Source organism: Equus caballus, chromosome 16 (assembly GCF_041296265.1).
Source record: "Equus caballus isolate H_3958 breed thoroughbred chromosome 16, TB-T2T, whole genome shotgun sequence".
NCBI classification, from domain to species: Eukaryota; Metazoa; Chordata; class Mammalia; order Perissodactyla; family Equidae; genus Equus; species Equus caballus.
Genome location: NC_091699.1, coordinates 57279922 through 57297366, shown reverse-complemented (window position 1 = coordinate 57297366; position 17445 = coordinate 57279922). Strand labels below are relative to the sequence as shown.

The following is a 17445-nucleotide window of genomic DNA, read 5'->3' as shown; positions in this document are numbered from 1 at the left end:
TGCCGGTATCTCATCTATTCAAGACAGGATCTGAGCTTGCGGCGCTCCCCCTGCGAGGTCCCCCTGGCTCTGCCCCAGCCCCCTGCTCAGGGTGCTACCTCTGGAGGTGTCTGAGGGTACCTGAGGGAGCTAGGAGCTCTCTTGATGTGGCCTGCGGCATTGACTCTCAGCTGGCTTCAGCTGGGATGCCTGGCTCCCCGGTGTTGGTGCCATACAATAAATAATCTAGCTTCTTGCTGCTTTCATTTGATATTACAGAAGAATTTTCTTATGTCAGTACAACCTCTTCATAAGCATCTTTTAAAACAGCTGCCTTGGGGCTGGCCCGGTGGCGGAGTGGTTAAGTTCGTGCGCTCTGCTATGGCAGCCTAGGGTTTCGCCGGTTCGGATCCTGGGCGCGGACATGGTGCCGCTCATCAAGCCATGCTGGGGTAGCATCCCACATGCCACCACTAGAAGGATCTAAAATACACAACTAAACTAAAAATACACAACTATGTACCGGCGGGCTTTGGGGAGAAAAAGGAAAAATAAAATCTCTTTATAAAAATAAAAAAATAAAACTGCTACCTTATATTCAGCTGGTCTTCAAATAGCTACCTAATATTTCCATGGTTAATCAATTATAAATATATTAATAACTCAATAGAAATCAAAGCCGTACTGTTTAAATTGTATTTTCACAAAAACACCAAAATTTCCTCACCCATCTTCTCTCTTTTAATAAGCTAGCCTGATTTTAAGAAATGTATAGAATAATGAATGCTTCACTTTTTCTGTTCTGACAATGTTTTGAAAGACCATCCCCCAATTCTAGGGAATATGCAGAAATTAAGTTTGGGTATTTTTAACATTCTCACTCCCTGTTCCTCCCAGTAATTAAAATTTCATTTACTATTTTTCATCCATATTCTTACATTATTACTGAAAATATATTTTATTTCTGTCTCCTCTCATAGGTTAAAAGATTTTATTGCTCTCGAGGACTTTGATTTCTGGAGAGTAAATATTAAATTGTGAAATGGAGGCAAGATCTAACAGAAATTCATTCAAGATTTACAAGTATTTTAAGCACTTGAAGTTACTTCTCCCTGCTTTGAAATAATTCAGGATTTTAAATGCTAGACATTTCATCTTGTTCTTGAAACAAATCTATGAAAACTACAATTTCTGGTTACTTCCATCTCTTCCTTACAATTATTCCTAATCATATGAAGGCAGAGAGGGTGGCAGGGCAGGTTTTAATGAGAAATTATAGCCATGTATAGGAAGGAGTTGAGAAAAGGAAAGGAAAGCCCTAGGAAGAGCATGTCCTTATTTATTCAAGCTTCTCCACTTTGTGAATTTATGGGGGAACTCTTTGTCCAACGAGTACATTCGAAGTGGAAAGAGAGAGGGAAAACTAAGGAGGCAGACATCCATGTTCTCTCTTTCCTCTGGATGAAACCATAAAATCATGGTGGGGACGTGGTATGGTGTGGTAGAAACATTCGGATAGGTTTGAAATTGTGGGAGTAGGTATGAGGGGTGGTGGATGTTTGTGACACACTTCAATAGGAAGAGTGGAGACAGGCTGCAAGCCCCTGGGAGAGGCCAGCCCTCAGCCACATCCAATGTGGCCCAGGGTTGGGTGCACAGTTTTGGTTGGGGAGCTGTCTAGGCCAATGGCCTCAAGGTAGGGCTCTTGATTCCCCACATGTAGTGCATGGCATGCATGGGAACCAGAGGTTACCTAGAGTGGATGTGGAGGAGGTGAGAGGACAGCTAGATCAGAGTAGGAGGCTTCTGAGTAGGGACCCTAAAGACCAGTGGCTTCGGTGGGATCAAGTGGTCTGCAGTAACATGTGTCATTCATGCCAAAGGGCCCGGTGAGAGCAGATGAGGCATCTTATGGCTGAGTCCAGCAGCGGAGGACAACACCCAGACCAGCCATCCCTTCCCTCATTGCCGTGAGGACTCTCAGATTTTCCATATTATGCTCACCTGGAGATGGAATAGAGGGAGGTAAGGAATAGTTCTGTTAGGGAACTGAACTTTAACTGACTGCTTATTAGGAAGAGACAGTTTACGCCAGAAGTGATCCAGGCAGTATAAATTCGGAGATTTGGTTACTTTGTCCCTTCCCCTTTCTCTCCCAGAAAGGGAAAGAAATTGTATATTGTATCAATTATACAATTATACAGAAATGAAAAAGTTGTACTTTTTTTTTGGTACAACTGAGTTGAGTTTGAATAAATTTGAAACTTGTTGCTTTGCTTGTCAACTTAAATTTCTTTTTCCCCAAGTATGTATTAAACACCCCATTCCTTAATCCATGTGGCTTATTAAGAAGTCTTGAGACTGGTCGTTGTCTTCCCTTGGAGTTTTGATATCTGAGGCCAGAATAGCGTTCTCACATAGAGTTCAGGGCCTGGATAGTCAGGGTGAAGACTTGCCTCTCGTCCTTCCCATGTTGAGTTCTTTACAATAAGACAAGGGCAAGGCCTTGCTCATGACTCTGAGGGAACTGACTGACAAGAATTGAAGAACTATTCTGTTTCCCAAATATTGGCCTGCACCCTCCCTTCGCTTTGCAGAGTGTCCACCCATTTCCACGTTTGGCTTCCTGTGGTCCCAGGTAGATGCGAAGGAGTGCACGGGCTGCAGCCTGTCTACTTACTACTTGTGTTGTCTTTCCTTTCCAGAGGCCTGCCCAGGACTAAGGGCCACATGCCGTTTCTATTAAATAATTACCCCACATCCCAACTGCCTTTTAAAAAGGATGGTAGAAAGGAAGAAAAGATGGCTGGAAGGAAGAAAATCCATTTTGTATTCAGGTCTCTAATTTCCACCTGCAATCTCCTTAGGGAATAGTGACCTGTGTTTAAAGATACCCGTGACACTGGTGGTTATATAGAGATGCTAGTGCCATCTCCAGAATGTGTAATCAAATGTGTGTATTGATTAAAGCTTGCTAGTTAATTTACATGAGTTAGGAAAAGGCATAATGCGTTCATGAAGTCTTTTTTTTTCCTAAAAAGGCCAGCTTTATAACTTTCAAGATCAGTTAGAAAGGTCTCTTCTTGTGTTGCCCTTTTCATTGAACAGGCTCTGTTGCCTGAGCCAAAGCAAAGGTCCCTGAGGGAACATGGGACTGCTAGGGAACATCTGGGGACAGGCAGCGACAGGCTGAGGGCCCCTGCAGCGGTTGTGAGAGACACTCTTTGTTCTCTCTCTCATTATAATCAAGCATCTACTGAATGCCTGTTCTGAATCAGCCATTCAACAAGGCTCTGAGGCCAGAAAAATCTTAGAAGGCAGTGAAGCAGTAAGTGTAACACTAAAGGTTGCAGAAACTCTCCTAGAATTATGAACAGCACACAAGGTCAGGGCACAGAAGAGGGAGGAGTGATCATTTCTCCTTGGGAGAGAGAAGGCTCTGGAAATTCTCCCGAAGAGGTAACTTGGCTTTGGGCTGAGCCTCAAGGCGGTGGAGGCAGGAGTTTAATCATCAATTGTTCAATTGTTGGGTGGGAAGATGCCCTATGGGACAAAGTCCAAAGGCTTGAAATAATCCCAGCTCTTGGGGCCTGGGGGCAGCTGAATTGGGCTGGATGCACTCACTAAGGGAGGTTCTTTTCTTGAATAACAGCCTTATTATTGAAGAAAAGTCACCCTTCCAGTACTTTTGCCTAGTGCTCATTGGCTAGAACATGGCCACATGGGGAGTTGTATGTACTGAACTGGGCATATCATGGTGCCAAACAAAATCAAGCTTTGTTATGGAAGAAGGGGAGAGTGGATGGCGCCTAGTCGACTAGTTGTATTGACCATTATGAGTTTGCTCTTTTATTATTATTAAATGATCTTGGAGAGTTTGCTTAACTTCTTCAGGCCTCAATTTCCTCATCTCTAAAATGGGGACAGTAGGGACAACCTCGAAGGGTTATTTTGGGAATTGGAAATAATAGATATGAAACATCTGTAACATGGTTGGTGCCTGCTAAATAGTGGGGGGAGGTTCTTGTTCTCCTCCCTTTGCTTCTTCTCCTTTGCTTCCTTTTCCTCCTTCTTTAAAAACCTGCCTCACTTTCCCTCCTCTCTAGTTAAGAGTGTATGAGAACATCTGGAAAGTCTGGAGATGATTCTATTACAGTTTCAAATTCAGTTATTTTTCTCTTCATCCCGCCAGACAGTTCATAATCATCTTTGCTCTGCAATTAGGTGGTATCTTTTGTGAAAAAATCATGTAGTTGTTTATAGTGATTTGTTTTTACCCACTAAAGTAAATAAAAATGTAATTAATGCTTGAGTTAAGTGTCATCAGAGATACACAGTGAGACACACAGAGAATATGTCCGAAGAATGCAGTAAAGTTAGACAAGCCACTTGAATGAATTCTTAGTCAGTGAAGGGGAATTGGAATTTATTAGGCAAGTTATTTGCATTAGGTACAGTGCCAAGTTCTTTACCTACTTTATTTTACTTAATACTTTCAAAAGTCCTCTGAGTTAAGTATTATTATTCACTATTCCCCTCCGTTATGGACTGAATGTTTGTGTCCTCCAAAATTCATATGTTGAAATCTAATCTTCTATGTGATAGTATTAGGAGGCTGACCTTTGGGAGGTGATTAGGTCATGAGAGTGGAGCCCTCATGAATGGGATTAGTGCTCTTAAAAAGAGGCTACAGAGAACTCTCATGTACCTTCTGTCATTTGAGGACACAGGAAGAGGAATGACTTCTGTGAACCAGGAAGTGTGCCCTCACCAAACATCGAATCTGCTGGCACCTTGATCTTGGCCTTCCATGCCTCCAGAACTATGAGAAAAAGTTTCTGTTGTTTATAAGTCACCCAGTTTATGGTATTTTTTTATAGTAGCCCAAACTGAATAAAACACCTTCATTTAGATGAGGAAACTGAGTATATTAATTTCGAATTGTATTTGATTGCTTGTAACTGAAATAATAATGGTTTAAATAAGGTGGAAGCTTTTTTCCATGAGATTGCCTCTCATGTAAAAGGTGCTCTTGGTTCAAGAGTCCAGACCTGGAACAGCAGCTCCACAGTCATCAAGGATTCAGGCTCCTCCAGGCTTTGTGCTCCACCACGTGGCTTCATCTACAAGATTGAGCCATGATCCAAGATGGCTGCCGTGCCCAAGAATAGGTTGCTAGATTGCAGTTTGTGCACATTTTTGTCTTCACTAGATAATTCCAAATTGTTTCCAGAAATACATAATCTTTCCAAGCACCCATGGAACATATGGAAATATTGGCTATGAACCATGCCATAAAGCAAATCTCAACAAATATCAGAATCATTATCACATAGACCACGGTCTCTGACTAGAATGCATTAGAATTGGAAGTCAATGTAACAAAAATAACTCTAAAGACTTGGAAATTTTACAATGGATTTTAAAAAATAATTGATCAAAGAACTCATCCATATTTAGAATCAAGTGAAATGAAAAACTTATGTTAATGCTTTTGTTACTTAGCTAAAGTTGTACCTAACGGAAAAACTATAGCCATAAATGCACATGGAGAAGCACTTGACTCAAGAAAAGAGAAAAAGAACAAGAACATAAACCTCAAGAAAATTAAGGAAATAATAAATGCATAATATGAAATTAATGAACTAGAAAACAAAGAGCAAGTACAAGCAAGAAAACCAAAAGCTTGTTTTTGAAAAGAATAACAAAGTAGATAAATTCTGGCAAGATTAATCAAGAAAAATGAGAGAGGGTGCAGATATGTAATATAAAGTACCAAAGGAGCTGTAACTATAAATTTATCATTGATTATAAAAGCCATAAGAGATATAACATGTCTATAGCCATAAAAGTTAAAAAAATGAATGATTGTCCAAGTGTATAAATTTGAACAATATGTGAAGTACGGTCTTACTTTTTATTGACTATATATTTACATGTAAATATTCTCAAATAAAAAATGTTCAAATATTTTATAAGTGGTTATGGGATAAAAATTTTGGGATTTTTATTATTTTAATTAATCCAAGTTTTCTAATTTTCAGCAGTGAATACAGATTTTAAAACGAACTAATGAGTTGGAGGTGGGAGTGGAGGAAGCACCTGGGGGTCACACTCCCCTCAGGACCCTCTCCGAGTTTACATTCTAGAATCCCACTATGTGCCTTCTTGCTCTGCTGAGAAGTCCTGGCCACCACACTGTGTCATGTCTCCAAATTCCTTTCTCTACCTTTCCTTCTTCAGTACACTGTTTCCCCAACTTTCCATCTTTTTCACCCTAGGACATAGACCCATGCATCTATGCAGCCTTATCCCATTCCTGGGCCCATCTCCAGTCCCCCGATGTCTGGACCCAGGGCCTGGACTCCTGCTCCTCAGAGAGGAGGGCTGAGCACAGGAGCCACAGATAGTGTTGGACCTGCTCAAAGGGTGCAGGATGTTGTAGTTATAGAGACATGGATTCAAATCCCCTGTCTGCCTCTTACTGGCTTTATGAACTTGGTCATGTTTCTCAGTCTCTCTCATCTTTAATTTGTTGATGATAATATCATATTATAAAAACTAGGTAAAGTATATAAAGCAACCACCTTACACTAGGTGCTTAGTAAATGTGAATTCTTTCCTCTGCTGTTGGTCATCTGCCTGTAGCTATAACTAATTTACTAGTAAGCCTGAAGTGTTGGGAAAAGATGACTTGTGGGTATATTGCTCTTGTTAAGAATTTGGAGCTTCGAATTCCTAAACTGGAGCATGATGTGGGGCAAAGAGTTGGAGAGGCAGTGACTATAACCAACTGAACGCTACCAGGGGAAATGGTTAGCGGCCAGAGCCTTTCCACAGACTATAAACATTTTACTAAGAGGAAGGGGAAAATGTTGTTTTAAAGCTCGATGAATTTTCAGCTGGTTGCCCTAGAATAATGTCGAGTTTCCAGGGAAGAGAATTTTTTTCCTTCAGGACCACACATGATGGATTACATGAGGTGGGGCTGTCCCCTGCTGGACATTGTGGGGGAACGCAGAGAGTGAAAAAAGTTGTCATAGCATAAGAATTTGAGAACTTTCCCCTGACGTGCCGGAGGAAGAGATGGCTGGGTGGGGGACGGGATGGGGGGCGGGTCTGGATGGGCATAGAGTGGGCCCACGCATCACAGCAGGTGGATGGGAATTGAGAATTCAGTCAGAGCAGGAATTCAGTCATAAGAGGCTTAAAATCTCCCTTTTACCCCATGCTAGTCATTCTTAAAAATCTGAGGTGAGTGATAGATTTTCTTTTATTTGTGGCGAGTGCCTGAGCCATTTGGGAAAAGATGACCTCAGAAGGCTGGAGGCACTGGGGATGTCTGGGTTGTCTGTGAAAAGTTGAGTAACATAGTCTCCAGGTGTTGGGGGCCTAAAGAAATGACTCCTGCGGGTTGATCCTGGAGTGTTTTATTTCATTATTTCCCCTGCGAGGAGAAACTTGAGCTGAACTTTACCACATATGTAGGACTTGGGTAGGGGTTTGGCAGATCTTTAAGGTCCTATAATGAATCAGACCCTAAAAATCAGATTTAGTTTCTCATTGGTCTAAAAATATCTGTTTGCACCAAGGGTTTCTTTGGATACTGCTCTTTGGATACCATCTCCTCCTGCAAATTTGGAAATTTCTCTTCTAAGAGGCTGCTTCTCCTCCTGCCTCTGTGACTGCCCCTGCTGCTCCTTCTTCCCTGGCCCCTCTACCTGAAGCTTGAAGGTAGGCCCACTATTCCTCCTGGGAGCACTCCCTCGTCTGGCTCTTCATTCAGTTCGTACTCATTGCATCCATTCCCAAGGTTGTGCTTCTTCCACGAAGTGAAGAACTCTCAAGATGACAGCTCTAGCTCCTGAGTTTTGGGTGCCCATGTCCACATGGATGCCCTGAGCACCTTAAACTCACGGCATTCTAGACCAATGAGATGATCTCCCTCCCTCTCATCTATTTAGTCTTTTGATCTGCTGATGTCATGACCATGCCTCCAGTCACCAGGACTAGATCCTTCACAGTGACTGGTAACTCCTGTCCTCCCTCAGCACCTGTATGATGAGCACTATCTGTTCTTCCACACTGCACTGCAGACAGGGCGGGCTCTCAGGGGGACTGTAATTCACCTCTCTGTATCTTTGCTTAGGTATCAACAATTCCTTACTTCTGACTGTCCAAATCTTAGGGCCAGATGAAATGTTTCTACCCATGAAGTTTCCCCTGCTTCCCCAGCCCAACATATTGCCTCCTTTCTTGTGGATTTTCTGTGCTGTTTTACCAGCACGTTCTCATGTTCCAGAGCATTTCTAGTACTGTGCTTACTGACATCTGTGTAACATTTCTCCATCCATACTGTGAGCTGTCAGCAAGATGTTTATCTGATCCATCCCTTCAACTCCCTCAGGGACTTGTTCATATTTGGGTTCAATAAATGGGTTTTGTGGCTATTTATACACTATATGCATCCTTGATTGTCTCCCCAGCTAGTGCATAAGTTTCCTAAGGACTGGACTAAGCATGATTCAGCTTGCGACTACTACAGCAGCTGAGCACTGTGCCTGGTACAACCTAAGTGTATAAGATATGCTGAATTGAATGGGTGAAAGTAACCCCAATAACCATTTAGTATTTATTGTACCTTGAGGAGCTCTAACCCTAAAAGTGTTGGATAAAGCAAATGACCCTATAAGAAAAGCTGAGAAGGAAGGGATAGAGATGGAGGAGAGAATCTAGGAGAATGTCGTATGACAGGAAAGGGAAAAATTTAGACGGAGAGAGGGATCAAGTAGGAAGACAATTGGGTTAGCAGCATGCAGATCTTTGGGGAGCAATGGAAGACTGTTTTTCTTTGGGAGAAAAGGAACAGAAGCCAGGTTGGAGTGTGTTGAGGGGGAGGGGATGGAGAAATGGAGAAAAGAAGCATTGATAATTTTACAAGAACTTTCCCCATAGAGAGAAGAGCCATAGGGAGGAAAATAGATGTGGAAGTGTGATCCAGAGAGGATTTTCTTTTACAATGAGATGTACAGCACTTGAGTATGTCTAAAAGCAGATGGAGTGGGGAAGACCTTCTCAACCAAAATGTAAAACTCTGAATGAGAACTAAGAAACTTAATCACATAAAAATTAATTATTTTTGCATGATAAAAGCAGGTGAAATACTGGGAAAGAACACTTGCAGCGTGCATAACGGGTGCAGCACATAATTCGGACTACCACAAACTGAGGTGAAAAAAATATGTATTTTTCGTTAACTCCACTCAACATACTCCTCAGCCCACATTTCTGTCTGTAGCAGAAGACAGTCACATCAGAAAAAAGTTTTCAAATATCCCCTGAGAGTAACTTAGTTGTTTTTAATGTATTCATCCTTAAAAAATAAGATCATAAGTTCTGTCGTCAAAGAATCCACCCCTTCTCCACGCTTTCCTTGAACTTGGTGCATGCTTCTATTGGTCAACATCACACTGTTTTGTGACACACACTGCACGTCTGTGTCTCCAACTTGACCTTGAGCCTGTTGAGTGCAGGGACCTTCTCAGCGTCCAGGACACGCCCACCACCCATATATATTTGTTGACTCTTGTTGATTAATGGTCATTTATGTCCCCATGTGCACCAGTGTCTGAGAGTATTAGGTTAGGGCTATTTCTGCACTTGTCACGTTCACAGCAAGGATATTGGAATAATTTAGTTTTAAACCCCCTTCTGGAAATTTTTCAAGACTCAAATTCTCTTTAGTCCATTCTCCTCCTCCTCCTCTTTCTTTTTAACTGAAGTAAACAGTAAAGCGCACAAAAACTAAGTGTACAGTTCACTAAATTTTTACATATGCACGCACCTGTGTAATCACCTCTCAGGTCAAGATCCAGAACATTCTCAGCCCCCAACAGGCTCTCTCATGCCCCTTCTCAGTCAGAGCTCATCTTCTCCATGTACAACTATGTTGTGATTTCCCGCAGCCTAGAGTAGATTAATTTTGCCTATTTTTGAACATTGTACAAACTGAATCATACAGCTTGTGTTCCTTTGTGTCTGGCTTCGTTTGTTGAACATTATGTTTGTGAGATTCAAACATGGTGATGTGTGTATCAGTAGGTTGTTCTTTTTCACCATTGTGTAGTATTTATGATATTAACAGTGATATGGTTTTAATAAAGTCTATTCTTTTGTTTTTTAGAGACAAGCCCTTTCCTAAATCTAGAATATTATTTTACCAGGGATATGTTTGGTTTTGTAATATTTTTCCTGTTCTAAATGGGTCACTAAAACATAAGAGAAAAAAGAGCTAATTTTAAGAAAACATGATTAAAAATACACAAATAAAAATTAATAAGCCCTTAATTTAGGTCCTTTCAATAGAGTTGGGCAGGAAATTTATCTTCTAGCTTCAGGATTTAGGACTACCTTGAATGCTAACCTGGACTATGGGAGCAGCAGGGAGTGGGTTCTTGGAGCACACAGCTCCCTCATCTCATGTGCTGTTTCATGGATGATTTCCAGTGAGATGAGTCAGAAAACGGGTAAGGAGGGTCCCAGACTCTCCAAGAACCAGAAGTTTTCCGAGCACTTCGTCATACGTTGCTGCCCACCATTCACCTTCCTCAACTCCAAACGTGAGATCGTGGATCGGAAATACAGCATCTGTCGAAGTGGCTGCTTCTACCAGAAGAAGGAAGAGGACTGGATCTGCTGTGCCTGCCAAAAGACCAGGTAAGTGGTCTGCACTGCCCACCCAGCACCTCAGCTGGATGTTGGCCTCTTGTCTCTCAGCTCCGAGGCCCCCCTTCCTGCTTTACTCTGTGATGCTGGGGCTGGGGCTCTGCAAACTGCTCTTCTCCCGATCCCCTGACAGACAGCTCCCCAGTAGGTTGTGGCATTGGAAGGTACTGGAGGGAGATTGGAAGGTGGGAGGGGGAGCAGGGCCTGCCTTCCTGTTTCCAGCACCTGTCAGCATCCCTTAAGCAGCAGAGGAGAGCCATGGCTCCAGCCTCCAGCTTCTTTTGGCCCTCTCAGCCCCAGCCGCCGTGCAACGTCCCCTAAGAAGCCCAAGAAACAGCCAGCGGCACCCCCCGCGGTGGTCAGAGCACCAGCCAAGCCACGGTCCCCTCCGAGGTCTGAGCGTCAGCCACGCCCCCGCCCAGAGGCCCGACCACCACCAGCCAAGCAGCGCCCCCCTCAGAAGCCCAAGCAGCAGCCGCGCAGCAGCCCCCAGAGAGGGCCAGGCACCAGCCGTGGGGGGTCCCCCAACAAAGCTTCTAGGTTCTGGTAACACCATCTCTTCCCTTTCGTTCCCCCAGCCCTAAGGTTAGTAGCTGCTTCCTGTGTTTACTAACATCTGGGTTATTTCAATGGCCCTCTTTCAGCCTTACCAAGCCTGTGTAATCAATTCCCTGCATTAAATCCCCTTGTTTGAAATATCTAGTGTGGCTTCTGTTTTCCTCATAGCCGCTGTTGGTATAATACTTCAGATGGCAGTATCACTGAGTCCTTTGTCTACTAGGACTGGAAGTGATTAATTTATCAGAGCATTGACTATAGTAATAGATTGAAGAAATGAGGCCCTCAATTCCTGTGCCTCAGGGAGACGAGGAACGATGACTCTAAGGAATATCTTTGTGTGTGTAAAAGGAGAGGTTTAGCCAGTTTGTCCGTCCATCCTTCCAACACACTTCACCTAATGTTAATTTCAGTGGCAAGATCATTCATTCATTTGCTCAGTCAGTCATTCAGCAAACTTGATCACATACCTATAGAGTTCCATATACCACACTAGAGGGTGGGAATATGGCAGTGAAGAAACCAGATGGTTTGTGCTTCACCAGGATCAGAAAAGAGAATGGTTGGTCACAGTGTAGGGTGTCAACGCTCTAATATTGTCATAATCAGTATGTACATTGGGCTATGGGAGCCTGGAGCTGGGCTCTTTCTCAGGAGTTTGGGGCTTCAGAGAGGAGGTTAGGCTAGGATGGCAGAGGCTAAAAGGAGGATGATCCATATAGACAGAAAAAGTGAGCCAAGGAGGCACATGTCCATCTGCTCCATCTTAGGCAAGTCAATTTGTTTTTTTAAAAATAAACTTCAATTTTTAGAGCAGTTCTAGGTCCACAGCAAAATTGAGCAGAAGGTACAGAGGTTTCCATATACTCCCTGCCCACACACATGGCAGGTCAACTTTTTAGTCCTTTTAATATTTAGAAATGACCCTGTTTTATAAGTTAATAGTGGGCATTAATTGTGTTTGAGGTTCTCATATCTACTCTGATATGCAGCACCTGCATAGCACAATGCTGCGTATGCATGTCATATGATATTTGCAGATTTAATTAGCAGAAGAATCAACTGGGGAGCTTGTTAAAGATGCTGCCAGAGAACCTAATTGCTTGGATCACTGGTGAGGCCTGGGGATCTGCATTTTCAGGAAGCAACTCCTGTCCCCCAGCATAGTGACAGGTGGTATACAGACCACACTTTGAGAAACGTTGACCTACATCATCCAAAAATAAATGATCTACATTATCTGTGATTTGTAGTAAAGAAATGTGCCACATTTATGGTACTAAAAGTGGAAGTATTTAAGAGTGCAAGATCAGGTAAGGTTGATTTGTGAAGGAAGTAACAGGCTACCAGTTGCTAAAACCGTAATAGGAAGTTGTACGCCAGGTGACCTAGTCATTAATGTAGGCCCTTCCAAGGGGCCTGAGTGAAAGGGGCCTAGCACAGGACTTCTGTAAACTTTGATATGGAAGTGGTAGGAAATGTGCAGAGCAGAGGGACTTAACTGTACATGAGACGTGTCATCTGTGGTGGTGACTTCAGGCCACCATCTACAGTGAGTTGCGTGATGGCTGTTTGGGTGGCTAGAGATCAAGCAGGACATGGAAAGGAGATGGAAGACAATGAAAGCAGACTTCGCTTGAGCCACAAATTTGTCTGGACCCAGCCTTGCTGGTTTTTTTCGCTTAAACTCAAGAGACATCCTAGTGTTGGCATATGTTGACTCCCTCAGTTAAGTCTTCTCAGTGGGTATCAGAGGAGGTGCCTCCAATAGGCTGTCACTGCCTCCTTAGCCATTGTCCTTTACCTGAGACCAGGGGACCTGACAGGCTCTGTTCATAATGTCCCACGACTTTGCGGATGCACCATCTGAGCCCTTCTGAGATACACACTTTTCCTTCTCAGATTCCCAAAGATCCTAAGGGAATGCCTCAGAGCCATTGCTTAGCCATACTATCTATTCTCTCTTTTGATACTGATTGACTATCCTCAATCAAAGGGGTGAGAGGAAGATTATGGGAAAAATTTCACTCTTAAGTAGAGCTACTAAATGGCACATGAAGAAAGGATCCGAAAAGGTTTTCTGAAGTAGGCTTGCTTTCTGAAATGGTGCCATTCCTGAGGCCTGACCTTTAGAGGTCAAATAATTTTGACAAAGGTCTTTTGGGTCCTTAGTCACTCACTTGGATGGATCTTCTCAATAATCCCGAGAATATTTACGTCTTACGATCCAAATGGTGTGATTCCCTGCATCCTGATTGAACATGGAGTATTCTCATATTTGATGGGAGAAAACCCTGGCATCTCCCTCTTAGTTTATACTATTCTCTCAATTCTTCAAGAATTTAGGATTCCATAGGTCATCCTTGCCTTTAGGGTTAACACATTTTTCCTGGGCTGAGCTGCTTTTGATTTCTCAGTGCTCCACTTTTGGGAGCTGCGGATCTGTGGTCTTCTGAAACCACTGTGGCTATGAGTGACTGGTTTGGGGTCAGTCACACATATTTGGGCAGTGCTGTGTGTCTTTGACTCATTCTTTCACAGAACATCTTGTTGTACCAAATCGAGCCCTGCACCGCAGAAGCCTGGAGCACCAATTTATTTCTGCGTGTGTTTTCAAGCCTGTTCATCAAGACCGCATGCACAGCACTGCACAAGCTCTGGGCAATCAAGGGAAATGATGCACATTCCTGGTCCAGCTGCTCAGATGGTATTTATGGGGGCCCATCCCATGGTGATGCTGCTGTTCCCTCCAGGAGCACCTCTGAGCTCGGCTGCCTCCACCCTCAGCCCACATTCATGGTCCCACCTCGTGGATCCCTCTGCTTCTCCAGCCCCTTATTGATTCCCTTCTCTCACTTCAGCAGATAATAAAATCAAAGCCCAGGAAAGAGAACTGATTGTTAGAGGGGAAAGGTTCTACATGGCTTCTGGTTCTCCACAGAATTTGGCCTTTTGAGGACAGAGAATACTCTAACTTTGAGTTTCAAACTGAAGCAAGCCAGCTTTGGTGTTTTATTGACCACCCACCATCCTGGGCTAGGCATGGCAGGGCATTGCTTCTAAAGTTTAGGACAAGCACACCAACTGAATGACTACATGCTGGATACATTGGTCACAGAGTAGAAACCACCCCACTTTCCCTTGTAGCTGTGGAAGATCCATAGTGGTATATTGTTTTGGGTTTGTTTGGAATTATCAGGACTGCCAAAGAACAATGCAATTATATACCTGACAAGCTACAATTTACTTCAGAAGAGTGCTGACCCATGAGGGGGTAAACTAGCCCTTCCAGTCCCTTTTCTGAGCGCTCCCTCTACCTCCCCACGCAACAAACACTGACTTTGTAGTCATGTCTTAGAAAGAACTTCTTTCTTACGTGTCTGTGGAAAAATTCCATCCAGGCACATGTTATGCTTGATTTCACGCCAGTGGTTATTCTCTGGCAATCTATCTTTGGTCTCAACAGACAAACAAAATCAGGAATTCATCTATCATTTTCCAGGTAACAGCAGTTGGGAAAAGGACCCAAGCACTTTGCTCTTAGATGAGGCTCCTGCCCTGCCTGCCTCTCAGATTGCATTATTGCTTTTGCAACAGAACTCTTGAATCTTGCTCTACCTAAGTCATAAATTCCTTCCCACTGGGAGCAGGCCTTTACACATCGTGGTCTCTATAGTGCAGTGCCTATGCAGAGCAGTCGCTTATGCAGAGGCCTGGGTGAGCCCAAGAGGCCTCTAGTTCTATGAGCTGTGTGTGTTCTCTCAGTCTGACAGCTCTGCCCTGGCCACATGTCCTCAGTCTAGACCACACAGTGACCACTCTCTCTCTAATAGCCTTAATCCTGTTGTCGCCCATCCTCCTGCTATGCTCATCCCCACACATCCCAATCCTAGATCAAGCTGCTGACGCACCAGCACTGCTGCAGCTTCCCAGCTGCTGAGCCCAGTCGTGGAGACTGAGCATGGCTAGGAAAAGCCTTCTAGCCTTAACAGTTGGTGACCACAAATGGATGCGCCCCAGGTCCTCTCCAGACCAGCCTGCTTCCACCCACCCTGACATGCTTGTCAGGATGTGTGTCTGTCTCTGAATCCTTGACCTCAGCCTCCAGGATGAAGTTGTTTTTCCTGACCTGTCCCTTCCCCCGCTGCTCACACCATGCTCTTCCTCCCTCCACTCCTGCTCCTCCAGGGTCTTGCTCCACTGTTTATTTACCTCTCTAACAGCTTCAACATTTTTCTACTGTATAAAAAGAAACTGTCTTTTTCTGTTGTCTAAGTAGACATTCTCTAAAGAGAAAGCTCTATAGCTTTTAAACATGTTCGGCTGTCTCCTGGTGACTGTGTGTTCACCTCCGGCCCTGTCCTATCTCTTTTCTTCCCTTCTCAGGCGAAATTTAAGAATAGTGTGAACTCGTCACCTTTGCTTCTCCAAATCCCATTCACTCTTCAACTGACCGTGCTCTGATTCTTCGCATAGCACCTCGCTGGAATTCCTCCTGTGCAGGTTCCTCCAGAAGCAACGATGAAAGGGCAAGCAGTTTATTTGGGAGGGGAAGGGAACGCTGGAGAAATGGAGGAAGTGAGATGGGAAGGGAAGCAGCCCACAAAAAGTGTATTATCCATCCAGCCTGCACTGTGGCCCCTGGGGCTTAATCCTGTTGAGGAACCCCATGAGCCAGTGTAGGACATGCATCTCAGAGTTGTCCCACCCACGGGGTAAAGGAGATGGGACACTTATACACCAGTTCCTGTCAGTCAGTGGTCAACCAATGCTGCTTTGAAGGTGGGGGCATTAATTCCTTCATACTTCTGGCCTGCCAAGTGATGGCAAAGTGGGCTGTGGCAGCAGAAAAAAGCCCACGGGCAAAGAAACGCATCTGGATGTTGGCCCAGTGTGCACAGAAGTGGTAAGGGTGAGGGGCCATAGGAAAAGCACACACAGCATCTGCTCTAACAGCTTACCTATGGCCTTCGTGTTGCTTTGCCTAATGAATGCTGAATCCAGTCTTGACATCAGGTCTTGTCTGTCGATCTGGTTGACCACTCCCTCACTCAGTCATTAAATTCTCTATTCTCTTGGCTTCCAGGAGCTTCCTCTTTCCTAATTCTCTGCATGAACTTTCTCAGTCTCCTTTGTGAGTCCTTCCTTTTCTTCCAATTGCTTTCAAAGATCATGCTTTTTGTATTGTATGTAATCCAAGGTCACAAAAATTTCCTTCTATGTTTTCTTCTAGGAATTTTAAATTGTAGGTTTTACCTTTACATTATTACCCATTTTGAGTTAATTTTTTCTAAGTAGTGTGAGGTATGGATTGAGGTTAAAGTTTTCTGCATATGCGTATTTACCTGTTCCAGCATCATTTGTTGAAAATATTCTCCACTGACTCACTTTTGCAATTTTATTGAAAAATCAGTTGACCATAATGTGTGAGTTTATTTCTGGACTTTCTGTCCTGTTCCGCTAATTTATTTGTCTTTCCTTTCTCCAGTATAACACTTGATTACTGTAGCTTTATAGTAAGTATTGAAATTAGTTCATGTGACTTCTCCCCGACATTGTTTTTCATTTTTGAAATTGTTTTTGGCTATTCTAATTCCTTTATTTTTCCATATAAATGTTAGTGTCAGTGCGTCAATTTCTGCAATACATCCTGATGGGATGTTGAATGGGACTGTGTTAAGTTTATAATCAGTTTGAGGAGAACTATAACAATATTGAGTCTATCAATGTGGTACATCTCTTCAATCATTTAGGTCTTTTTTGTTATCTAGTTTCCAGCATGCAGATCTTGCACATATTTTGTTTGCTTTATAACTAAGTATTTCATACTTTTTAGGTGTTATTAAAATAGTACTCTTTTCAATGTCAATTTTCAATTGTTCATTGCTAGTATATCAAAGCAATTGATTTTTGTATATTGATCATGTATTCTGTGATCTTGCTAAACTCACTTATGCTAGCTTTTTTATGGTAGACTCTGGGATTTTCTATGTTGGCAGTCGTATTGCCTGTGAATAGAGAGAGTTTTATTTTTTACTTTTCAATCTGTATGCCTAGTTTTGGCATATGGTTTAAAGTGCTATTTCACTTAGAATATTTGCTTCTTAGAGAAATATTTTAATAAGCTTAAGTCCTTGCCAAATTGGCTTTCGAGGTTGTTAAAAGAGGTTAGAGCTCAGAGGC

At 43.1% G+C, this 17445-nt stretch overlaps 1 protein-coding gene across 11 annotated transcripts in view; it reads left to right on the top strand.

The window, feature by feature from the left end:
- MOBP (myelin associated oligodendrocyte basic protein) overlaps positions 1-17445 on the top strand; it is a 47142-nt gene that overhangs the window by 17221 nt on the left and 12476 nt on the right. For 2 of the 11 annotated variants that reach the window (XM_070238920.1, XM_070238918.1), the window contains 4 exons: positions 1863-2004; positions 7572-7713; positions 10486-10695; positions 10999-11250. In XM_070238920.1, the coding sequence (XP_070095021.1) occupies positions 10490-10695; positions 10999-11250 (458 nt within the window). In that variant the 5' untranslated portion in view covers positions 1863-2004; positions 7572-7713; positions 10486-10489. Of the gene's footprint in view, positions 1-1862; positions 2005-2684; positions 2817-7571; positions 7714-10485; positions 10696-10998; positions 16779-17445 lie in introns of all 11 variants that reach the window. The other 9 variants (XM_014731774.3, XM_070238914.1, XM_070238916.1 and 6 more) reach the window with 8 other exon arrangements.